Source organism: Primulina eburnea, unplaced genomic scaffold, assembly GCF_022965805.1.
Source record: "Primulina eburnea isolate SZY01 unplaced genomic scaffold, ASM2296580v1 ctg1251_ERROPOS2800000+, whole genome shotgun sequence".
NCBI lineage: Eukaryota > Viridiplantae > Streptophyta > Magnoliopsida > Lamiales > Gesneriaceae > Primulina > Primulina eburnea.
Window position 1 is genome coordinate 47,992 of NW_027330780.1, and position 12,824 is coordinate 60,815.

General features: G+C 32.3%; 1 protein-coding gene across 1 annotated transcript; it reads left to right on the forward strand.

The window, feature by feature from the left end:
• The first annotated feature begins 574 nt into the window (after positions 1 to 574).
• Positions 575 to 12,498, forward strand: LOC140820591 (uncharacterized). Its single transcript, XM_073180888.1, has 5 exons — positions 575 to 827; positions 936 to 1,012; positions 2,715 to 2,794; positions 11,944 to 12,028; positions 12,227 to 12,498. Exons 1-5 carry the CDS (start codon positions 701 to 703, stop codon positions 12,437 to 12,439), a joined length of 582 nt encoding a protein of 193 aa, XP_073036989.1. The 5' UTR covers positions 575 to 700; the 3' UTR covers positions 12,440 to 12,498.
• Positions 12,499 to 12,824: the final 326 nt, after the last annotated feature.

The following is a 12,824-nucleotide window of genomic DNA, read 5'->3' on the forward strand; positions in this document are numbered from 1 at the left end:
TAGTTTGTATGTTTGAATAAAATGAACAAAGATTATTGCCCCTCTTATGTATTATTTTCAAAATAAACTACTTTATTATACACCTTGAGGTAAGAAAGGAAACAGACATGTGTTAGGTGCTGTTGAGGGATTCTACGTCAAGAACCATTTATTGAGACTACGTGGTTAGTCTAAGATGAGAAGTATATAAAACCCGATGGTTACAACACGACGGCACTGCGATCCAATAGGTAAACTATTCAATTTATTTTACAGAACAATGATTGGTAATGCAAAAAAAAAAAATCAATCACTGATATATAGGCTGAAAACCTTTTGGAGCTGCATGTCTTTGGGCTAATATGTCTTTAAAAACAATCTCAATAGGTATAACAATGTCACGTACCATGATTATGAAATTTGAGGGTAATTTTAGAAAATTTAAATGATTAGAGAGCTCAAATAAAAATTTGAAGGAATTGAGAATGAGGAAAAAGTTAAGTTGGAGGAGGTAAATATATTGTAAGTTTGCCCGGTCGTCAATAATAGACAGGAGTTCGTTACGTTTCCCAAAGTCTACACAGGCACACAAAAAGTCTTTGTTATAACATTATTCTTATTCACTTTTTCTTAAATTCATTTAAAATACAACACATTTAAATGCGGAATCATGATATCGTAATTATTTCTCATTCAACTTCTTCATTCTCATATTATCTTCATGGACGATAATTCTCCAAGAATTCGGGTAAGGCCATACACTAAGTCGTCCCTTCCGAGGTTACGATGGACGCCGGAACTTCATCACCTCTTCCTCGAAGCAGTTCAAAATCTTGGTGGCAAATACAGTGAGTTGATTAATTTGGAAAATTAATTGTTGGGTTCTATTAATTAGTTAAAATATGCATACAGTTAAGTATTCTAAGTTTGTAAATTTTTTGTTCATGATTTTACAGAAGCAACTCCGAAGCAGATTATGCAGATGATGGGGGTTAAAGGGCTCAAGATTTCACACATCAAGAGCCATCTCCAGGTATATCTATATTTGTAACTATATATATATATATATATATATATATATATATATATATATATATATATATATATATATATATATATAAAAGATTCAGTTAATTTAATTTATTCGATATTGTTTTATTTTTATAATTCAATTGATCAATTAAAGAATAATATACGATTTAGCTTCAAAGTATATACCATATTTTTCAGTTAATTAGGGCTTTGAAATATTAATATTTTTTTAAAAAAAGGTAGCATATATGGGCCAGATATCAGAAATGATATGAAATGATCTGTCGGGAAAATTTGGTTTCTGTGGAGGGAGCTTTATTATATTTAACTTTAAATTTAATGTATTTTTTTCAATAGAATACTTGAAAATTCTTTATTTTTTGGATTGACATTCGTATTTTTATTCTTAAAATTACATTCATGGGAAAATTTTGGTATAAATATAATAAGATTTTGGCTTTAAAATATTTTAAATAGGCTATCCCAAATAATTACGAAACCAACTCAAGAAAGTAAGATGCTGTCTTTGGAAAGATTCAACCTACCTAGGATTAGAGTGTTTTTTGTTTATTGTCAATTAATCAAATATAATTTCAATCTATGATCTAATGTAATTATGTCGGGTGGCATGTTTAAAGATATTAATTATAATGCATTCATCACTAATTAATAGCTATGTCAGGCTTGCTTTTAACCTAGTTGTCCTAGGTATATATTAGTAATAATGTTAAGGAACACACAAAATTAACGAGGATTAACTACATATATGTAATTGGAAATTATTTGAATATATATCTATATAATTGCATGCATGTATTAATGTATTCTTTGATATTTTAAAACTATTTTAAAGGAGTAGAGCCGTGAGTTTACTAGTGGATTCAGTACTGTGTGTATATAGAGTTTCGATATGTTAGGCTGTGCTCATCAGTGTGTACACCAATGAGTTTTCACTCATCTATTGGATGTGATGGAGGCGAACATGATGGATGGGTAATAAATATATATAATATATATAATTGCACATAACTTTTCTAGAAATGCAATTTCAAGTTAAAAATACATTAAAAATCGCCCCCTCTTTGAAAATTAACTCTATTCGAAAATTAACACTATGGAGTATTGAGTTACCAAAAATTTGAAATTTTTGTCTTTTATGTTTGTATGTTTGTATTTGAGTTGTCATATTTCAGTCTTCATTTGTTATATTCTTTTTCTTTGTATAATATTTTTTTTAAAATATGATGTTATTGTGTTCAATACAATGTCAGCGATCCCACAAAAAAGAACTAAATTGCAAAGCTGATTACCAAAATTGCAAAAATATTAAAGATACACCATTAATACTCAATTTGAAAATAACCGAAATCCCAGAGATTTAAATATTAAGGATTAGAAAAAAAAAATTTTCTCCATAAATATTTTTTTTTTTTTTTTTTTTTGAGAAATGCATTCCGTAATTTTTTTCGTTTTTAAAAATGCATTCCGTAAATTTTGTGTTTGCTTATGTGTAATTTGTTTCACGCATATTAATCATATAATATGCATTCTTCGCATGCCTGTGTTGCTTAATTTTTGTATAAATTATGTACTGTGATACTTAATATATACCTTTGAATATAGATGATGAAAAATATAAAAATATTACTGAGCCCTAATTTTATTATTATTTCTAAAAAATTGTATTATTTCTTAATTTTCAGACGTATAGAAACATGAAGGAACACTCGGACTTTCATGGGATTATGGCTGTTATCCCCAGGACTAATTGGTTCACTCTTAGGTATGTCTTCCATATATATGAATAAATAATATCCCAAGTAATTATATAAATAATATATATATATTCAAAAGATACATATATATGAATGGAGACCTATATTATTTTTTATTGAACAAAGTACACCCAAAAGGTTAGATTCATTAAAAAAAGGGTTAGATGCATCGCCCGGGAAAAAAAATTATTACAAGCGGTATTGCTTTAAAATATCGTGACAAGAACGAATTTGGAGATAAATGAGAATATAAGTGTTTTTCCTTTGTCATGAGTGTGTCTGAGTTAGCGAAGAATACGAGCACTTGACCAATGATAGAAGTTCGATTTTTTCTACCAACACTTTATCGAGTGATCATGTTGCACAGTGCTATTGCTTTAAAATCTCTTGACAAGAACTAATTAATTTAGAGAAAAATAAGAATATAAGTTTTTTTGTCCATGAGGAGTGTTTAAGTTGGTAGTGTAAGTGAGAGCTTGACCAATGGTCTTAATTTAGATTCTCCTACCAACACTTTTTCAGGCTAGACTGTCGCACAAGGTTTCCTTTATATGATTTACCTAACTAGCGAGTTTGTATGCTATTGCATTAACCAAGGAAAAGATAGCGACACCGGGCTCATTCATCATAAAAAAAAATTATATTTTTTTTATGTTTAAAATGAAGTTTGGGTGGGGGTTTAATTTATACGTCCACAAAAATCGTGGACTCATCTTTAAAAAAAAAAAATTTAAAGCCGGTGGATAGACTATGATACAAAGAAGGCAATCAAAGTAAAGTAAGAGGAGAAAAAGAGGATATCATTATTATTACAAAAAAATTAACAGACTATGTTTGGATCGGCAGAGATGCTTAGACTAGGGTAATTAAACACCTCACAAAGTAAATCACGTTCGAGCAGGAGATTGGAAATGTAAAATGCAACTGAAATTAAATCATACTTCAATTGTTTATGGAAGTTCGTAGGACAAAACCATTCTACGTCTCTCATTCTTTAGTTTCCCTATGTTTTTCACTAAAGGCAGGGGCGGAGTTACATGCTCTTGTACCCGGACTGGACCAAATTTTTAAAAAAAAATTATGTGTATATTTTGTATAATTTTGAAATAATATAATATTAGCCCGGGTAGATCAATTTAAATATTAAAAAAATTTAAAGTTTAAAATTTTAGCACGGACAGAGCCATATTTCTGGCTCCGCCACTGACTAAAGGACTTTGTTTTTAGAGCTCTAGTAAACACCCTCTTCAGAAGGACTTATACATTGTCTACTAGAACAATTAGCAACAACTTTTTCTAAGAAAACAAAATTTTGAACTGAAAGACTCTTTATGTCAATACAAAGTCACACAAAAACACAATATAATCTTGAAACAACTACGACTAAGGTTCAACACAGATGATAAGTGAAATAAATCTGATTTGAATTTATGAGTGTTTTGAATATTTTCAGCAAAGCTTCGAATTTCTAAAAGATTAGATAGCAGATAGTTGATTGATCAAGCGAGAGCATTTTCTGAAACTTGAGATGACATTTATAAATGATTTTCAGTGTTCAGATTAGAACAGCTATAACAGAGTCACATCAAGGACATATCAGAAATAGTGCTGGATGTCACGTGTCATATGTAGTATTCCAAAAATAGTTTGTAGCAGTAAATACTTGCGGCATTGACATTCAACGATCATAATTTTTTTGTTTTTATTTTCTTAACATTTTATGAGATTTGGATTTGCTCATAAAATGTAATCTATAGTTAAAAGAACAAATATGATGTAATACAACCTTCAATACTTATTAAGTAGATAGTAGAAGTTATTTGATAATTCAATGATTTCTTTGGTAGAACCATAGAGATACTATAACTTCAGATAATTGCGCTATGGGTCTGCTGAGGTGTGGTCTAGTGAAAATTCTTTTTTTCTGAATTTTATTGATTCCGAGATTTTCTTTGACTTAAGGCATATCTCCAAAACTTATAAATGCTCATCAGTTTCGATGCCAAAATTCAGCACAATAATTTATTCCAATGTACTACTTTTATAAATCATCATAACTCATATAATTACAATTCAAGATAAAAAGGAATTCCGAAGTACTGGATTTGGATTAATGCTTTTGGCATCTCTTTAATTTGATCCTTATGGTCTTTCCCTTATTTTGGCATCTGCCTCCTATATTTAAATAATTCCGAGATCTATGTAGTGAAGTCCTTTCAAAAAGTTCCTGATCAATTTGTTTTTGACTACCGATTAATTTATTATGTTTATCCACCATATTCCCTTGGGATTCAAGTAAATTCCATTTGAATTAGACAAAATATTTTTGTAGGGAGACAAGATCAAGCTCAATATTTTCCATTTAGCTAAAAATCATTGTGTTGAAATTTTGAACAACCGTTGGCTATGAGCGTTTTTTTTAGGCTACGATAACAGTTTTTAAAAACCGTTGTCTATGAATGTGTTTCAAGGGTCAAAGACAACGGTTTGTGTATACCGTTGTCTTTCAGCTGGTTTTTGTAGAAATACGACAACGGTTTTTTTAAAACATTGTCTCTTCCACAAAATAATTTCGCTTCAATTTTAAGTGTTAAGATTATAGATATTATTACTTTAGTAAGATTGTAACTTTTTTTTGTTATAATTATTAAATTATAATTTTTTTTTTATTTTACGTAAAATAATAGCGACGAAAATCATATTAAAAACCGTCGCTAATTATATGCAAACACCGTCACTAAATAGCGACGGAAATCATATAAATTAGCGACGGTTTTTTTTTAAAAAACCGTCGCAATATTTAGTTTAACGACGGTTTTTTTTAAAAACCCGTCGCAATATTTAGTTTAACAACGATTTTTCAATACTACGACAACGGTCTTTCACCGTCGACTTTAGACGTGTACGACGACGGTGAAACACCGTTGTCTTCGAACGCATCCTTTAATCACAGGGCCTTTAACAACGGTTTTACAAGACCTACGACAACGGTTTTTCACCGTCGTCTTTAGACGCCTACGAAAATGGTTAAAAACCGTTGTCTTTGAGCCCACCCTTTAACCGCAGGACCTTTAACAACAGTTTTATTTGACCTACAACAACGGTTTTTAACCGATGTCTTTTGCCTTTTTTTTGTAGTGCTAGCTCAGAGCTAGGTTGTGAAATGTCTGAATAAATAATCAATGCAGTAAGTCGGAAATCCTTTACCATAGTAGTAAGAAAATTCGAAAATTCCTCAGAAACAGGTGGAGGAGGACAGACTGGAGATATTGGCACATCAGTTATCTCTGGTAGAGGTGATTTTGAAGAAATCAGAGCCTCAAAATGGGAAGTATAAGGTTGAGTTTCTAGAGGTGATGGAGCTAATACTTGTTATCCCGTGGCTTGATCCTGTGGAGGATTATCCATTGCATCATCTATAGATAGGGCCACTTGGACAATTGAATCGACAACATCATCAGTAGATAATGATAGATCTCTAGTTGAGAGAACAAAGAAGGACGAGTGAGGTTGAGCAGTAGCAATAGCAATAGACAGCGATTTTGCAAGAGTATTGGATGCATTATCTTTTGGCGGATACTTTCAACTTCCTCTATTAACTTAGCTTGAAGGTCAAGTTGATTTTGTGCCTTGGAAGAAGCTCTAAAGGAAAATCTACTTCCATCATATAAATACACATCATCATGACCAAAAGATTGTTGTTGAGTTGTTTAATAAGTGCAACATTCTGAAAAACAGTTGGGCCATGATAATCGTAATTCTCCTTCAATGAAGTTAGGGTTTCACTGACTTGGGAAAATTTTAGATTTGCGAAAATTATATTCTCTTCGGGTTTTTGCAGTGGCCATGATGTTGGTTCGAGCCTAAGTAAAAACCATGACCTCTAGCCTTACTGCTATAGAAATTTTCTTCTTATATTTTTGAAAAAAAAAAGTGAAAATCGAGTAATTCTGTGTATCTATACCCATTCATTGAGATACTCAATCTCGTGATCAGTAAAGTCATCAATTTTCTCCATGTGCAGACATATTGGGTCTGCGCAAAGGATTTTAGAGCTTCATCTTCACCGGCTTCTTTAGCAATTGGTTCAACAACCATCGTGCCTTTGACTTTTCCAATAATATTAGGGCAAAACAGTCCAGATCTATTGGTTTCCGACAGAGGATCTCTAATACCATCTCCTTTTGGTCTAGGGGAAAATATAAAATTGGAGGATGACCCAGCTCTAGATGGATCAATAGAGAGGCTGTGTTGACATGGGTTGTGCTTGTTGAGATTCAGTAGATGTAAACACATGAATAATTTTAACAACATTAGTTGTGGATGGAAAGAAATATGGCTTAGAGAAATTATCAGCAACAGAAACAATCTACTTGGGATCCTTAATCTTAACTGTTCTCGGCTTTTTCTTGGTTTGCGGGATAATCAACACAACAACAAAGCCCTCAGAAACTTTCTTCGTAGAATTACTCCATAAAATCATCTTTCACTTGGGATTCTTCTTTGCAGCAGATGCTTGGGCTTCACCAAGCTCTTTCTTTATTGTAGCACTTGGAATGGCATAATGTAACATATACTGAAATGCGGAAATATTTTTATTTTTTTTAAAAGCTCACATTTTCATAAATATCATTTAAATATTTTACATGCATGCAATCCACTTAAAGATACTCGTAAATATTTAACAATTTAGAATATTGCAATTTAAAATGGCCAAACTCGACCAACCAAAAATGCTTAAACATAACGAGTAAAAATTCTAGTAATCAACATCGTATCAAAACCAATGATTAAAATGCTAAAGTACTCTCCAATATCAAAGAAAACATCATGTGCGGAAGAATTGTTGTCCTCGGGTCGTGCGCGCACATCCAGTCTTGCCTACTCAGATTTAGGCACCTCCAGTCCCCTCATCAACATGCTCACCTGCAACACACACGCCTAGTGAGTTTAAAGACTCAGCACACCTGTACGAGAATAAAAAGTACATATATACAGCACACAGCAATGAAAAATATACTTTGATCAACATACCTTTAATGAACTGAAAAAGCGTAATGTAAATGTGTCATTTGAAATCATAACGTGTCAAAAAATCTCATCGTTATCATCATATACTTATACATCATTTCCTTTCATGAATTAAGTTCATTAGTTGTGACTTTCGTAACATCATTCATTATTATACGATGGATTCATCTACATAGAACCGTGGTACCCGACGGCTGTCGGACATCAATGACAGTATTATCTATCCATTGTGCCTAGGACTCATTATCAGCATTTACATATACATATTAAGCATTTACATATACATCGTTAGTCACAACTAATTCTCATCCTTCAACACATCACCATCTTCATCACTTATCAAAAATCATACACATGCGTAAATTCTTCTTAAAATCAAGTATGCAACGTATTTTTCATAAAAAAAAAACATAATCATTATGCATAAATATTTAAAAGCATGATAAATTTGTGCTCGAGGCGCTGACTTTTGTCCTCGGAAACCTAAAATGACCGTTTACCCCTGGACCTCTAAATTTGACCCGAAGCTTACCAAACTCCTTAAAACAGCCCAAAAAATATTTAAAAGTGTTTCTTAGATATAAACGCGAGCTCGTTTAAAAACTTAACCGATTCGTTTTAAAACTTGGATCGGGGTCCCGGTTTTAACCCGAATCGACCCGAAACTTAACCAAATTTCTTCCAACTTAAAACACCACTTAATATCATCAAATTAGACATAAAACTCTCTAATTCAAACCACCCAAAGTCCCCAAAACATTGATGCAAAGCTACTGAAATTTCCAGAACCAACAATTCAAAAACCCTACTCACCAATTCTCGGCCCTAGCTCGATAACCACCCCGACCATACTCGAACCAGACCACTTAGGATGAATACATGACCCTATTGGACTCAACTAAGCATAGCCTTCAGCCCCATGCAAGCGCACCTCTCGAACCCTCAAAAGAAACGCACAACCGAGCATTTCTTGGAGAGCATCGGTTCCTAACTTAGGGAACCCTCTTCCACTCAAAACCAGCTGTGTTGAGACTTCCCTTGGACCTCGGTTGGACCCTCATGGATCGCACCTTGGTCTGGTTCATCCCTCTTTCAGCTGAGTCTACCATAATTTGCACCAAAACCTCTCGAAACCCTAGCCGCCTAGTGCACCAAGTCTCGGCCTTCATCTAGCACCTGCACTCTATCGACTCCAGCACTATGACAGCATTGAATCACCGTTCATAGTCCCTTAACATCAATAAGTCGGCAGCCCCTTGCAACCACACAAAGAAAACGTGAGTATTAGGCTTAAAGATGCAACGTTTCGGGTCAAACCTCTTCAAAAACACAAGCATGATGTAGATCATAAAATTTTCATACAAATACATAAACTTCAGCATACTTATGGTGTGTATGAGGAGAAAATGAAAATACAAGCGTGCCTTTATGATTTAAGATCGAAAGCTTGAAGAATTTCACGTCAGGGAGGCATCGGAGACGCGGGAAATTATCCTTCTTGAAAGAGCACCAATGGCCGAAGCCTTTAGCTGAAGAAACTGAGAGGAGGCTGCTGAATGGAGGGGAGGGGCGGCTGCTATGATATAATTAGGTTTAGGGTTGGTGAAAATAGGTTTAGGTTTATTTAAAATGCACTAATAGGCCCTCACTTAATTTAAAAAGGGTAAAAATGATTTTTGAGCCCATTTAGCAATAAAACAAACACAACAAGCCCAAAAATGCTCCCGAAAAATATTTCTTTTTGGTACGTTTTTGAAAATACAGGCCAAGCCCTCAACAAGTCCTCCGATTCATTAAAATTTGTGTACCTATCAAAAATATTCTCTGGCGTGTAAAACTATCCAACAAAGCCTGTTTATTGAAAAATACACTTAAAACACCTTATATTAATTAATAAATATTATTCATGTAATAAAAATAATTTTCATGAAAATTCCTCGGTCTTCGTTTCTCGATCGAGAGCTAAATGCATATAGAAACCCTAATGCGTGAACTTTTAAAATAATAATAAATTGAATCATATCATGCAATAATTATACATTAAATGCATAAAAATAAATAAACACATCATTTAAATAAAACCATAGATTGCATGCATTCAGGGTACGCAAATTAAATTCTTTGACCTTACACTTAAACTTTGGGATGTCATGCCAAAACATTTGCGACATCTAACATTTTCGTCTTACTTAGATCTTGAACAGTAGAGACAAAAACACGTAAGACAACAAACAATTTTCCAATCGGAACAACAAAACCAGTAGAGCATTTCTCGATCATATCAACCATAACATCGAGAACAATGGACTATCAGCTCACCTTGTCCTTAACATCTTATAATGACATTAAAAAATGTCACGAAGTTTAAGACGACATTGGAATATAGGGTATTTGTTGGAGGTGTCACTAAAACTTAAATATCATTAAATATTGAACATGATGACATTTATGAATATCACCATATGCATTTATTCTTGTAGTGTCTTTCGAACTGAGATCCATCAACACTTGGAACTCCATCTTCGTCTCTTTATTCTTGCATGAAACTGAGATGGAATTGTCAGAATAAGAAAACTTTAATTTCATTGGAGAGATAACGAACTGAGATAGATGAAAGATATCTTAAAGTTCTTAGTTCGGCAAACTGAATGTAGACGCAAACATATCTCAATAAAAGAGAAGTATTTTCACCCAAAGTGCAAGATATCTGTTTAGCAGCACTGACTATAGCGTTGACATAAAATTCAAGACGAGTATCCTCGAAGATAACAACAGGAAGCCTGAGAAATGCTCAGAGTCCAGTAGCCTCCAGAGCCTTGAACATGGATACCATAGAAACCTCTTCAATGCCATACATAGATTCAAAAAGTTCACTTGATAAGAATTCATCTGTAGGCTTCCATTTATGAAATTATAAGTTTTAATTGGCATAGAAGAGTTTGAGAATGCGAAAATTGCAGTGAGGACATTGAAATCAAGAATGCGAACGGATTGCTTGAAATAACGTTAGAAAATGGGGCATTGAAAGATTATATTTACATCCAAATGAGACAAACACAATGCCATGTTTCAGGATGTGGTTATATTAAAATTTGTTTAAAAAAAGAACTGTCCGGAGAGAATTTTTTTTTGAATTTTTTAAATTTATTTAAACATAAAAAATAACTTTGGCTGTACTTTAAAGGTTAATTAAATAAAAATAAATCAAACTAATTACACTATATGATAAGCCTGATGAAAAAAAAAATTCCTGAAATTCAGTAGAGATATTATTTCAGTAGACCAGACCCTTCTATTTATCAGTGTAATTTCTAGGGAAATATTCAGCCAAAGTGGGATGAACACACAAGTATGATTCCTACTAAAAATATGCATACTCTTAATTTAGAAAGTAATAAAGATAAATTAATTAATCCTAGAATATTTTTCAAGGAAACTTAGACTTTGACAGTAGTTTGGTGAAATATCAGCAACTTGTTTAGAGGGTTCGTATTCCAGTCTTATATCTTTCTTCCACATGAGCTCTGATAAAATGATATCTAATATCGGTATGCTTTATTTTTGAGTGCACACTTGATTGTGTATGATCACAATAGAACTTGTGTTGTTTATTAAGTTAAGTAATTTAAGAAGCTTGAATTCAATTTTCTCATTGTGGCTATTGAATATGTAGAAGTTGTGAACAACAGCTTTTAGTAGCCAAATATTAAGTCTCTGTTGTTGATGTAGCTATGGAAATTTGTTTTTTACTGGACCAAGATATCGGTCTCTCACCGATAAATTGACATGGATCACTAGTGATTTTCCTATCTAATTTTCACCTTACATAGTCGGTATCTGAATACTCAATTAAATTAAATGTAGAATCTTTTGAATACCACAATCCAACATTTTGAGTTCCTTTTAAATTTCATAATACATTTAGCAGCAAGATAGTGAGATTGTTTAAGGTCAGATTAAAATCTAGAACATATGCATACAACAAACATAATATCAGGTTTATTGACATTTAAATAATTCTTACTACAATTTCAATGGGTTTTAATCTACAATGTTTCATAGTTTAAATGTTATTTGATTTGTTTTCTTATTACGTTTTGCTTTAACATTCAATATATTTTTGCAGAGAAGCATCACTTCAAAGAAAACAAATATCCCAACCCACAAAGAAAATTAACCCAATAGAAGAAAATGTGCATAATTATTACCAGGTGAGTGGCACATTAACACTTTTTAATGAATTTGGCACATATTCTAAAGTACTTTTGGTTGAAAGGTTTTGAATTATCAGTTAATTTTATTATAAATATAAATTTTATTTGACGTAAAACATTCATTAAACAAATTATTATATATATTTCAAACATTGTTATATTTGACGAATTTTGATAATTTATTTATTTTGTTAGGTTGACGGTGCAAAGGGAAGCGCGGTCAATAATTCAATATGGAAGAGAGGTGATGGAATTCAACACATAAATATAGATTTAAAATTAGAAACCAAGACAGAAAATGTTGGAGGCAATCTACGGAATTACCCTCCGGAAATATCAGATGAATGTGGAAGCAGTTGGTGGCATAATCGTCCTATCAATTTGGACTTAACTATGTCATCCAATTAATCATTTGTTTTGTATTGTATAGTTTCAAGGTTCATTTTGGTCCATGGCTACTCAATGAAGTTTTGTTTAATTCATTATTATTTACTTTTTATTGATTAAAAAGTCGGTATAAAAAAATTCTAAAATTAGTCGTGCACGTTGATAGATATAGATTACATACTGTTTGTACAAAATTTTGTAGACGTGGGTGTGCCAGATGCTAAAAGCATCAAAATTGAGTAAAAACGTTATAAATCCAATTACTTCTAAACACAAATAGACTGAATCCAAAATTTGATTGTTATTTTCAATATCCTAAAAAAAATATACACCAAAATAGTGGAAATTGAAAGAAATGACACTAAAAATTGAAGAAATAAAACCTAAACATGATTATGTATATGCA

Excerpts from the sequence above, each read along its gene's own strand:
- LOC140820591 (XM_073180888.1), top strand. The coding sequence starts at position 701 with ATGGACGATAATTCTCCAAGAATTCGGGTAAGGCCATACACTAAGTCG. Across the intron at positions 828-935 it reads AAATCTTGGTGGCAAATACA|AAGCAACTCCGAAGCAGATT; the intron begins GTGAGTTGATTA and ends ATGATTTTACAG. Across the intron at positions 12,029-12,226 it reads ATGTGCATAATTATTACCAG|GTTGACGGTGCAAAGGGAAG; the intron begins GTGAGTGGCACA and ends TTATTTTGTTAG.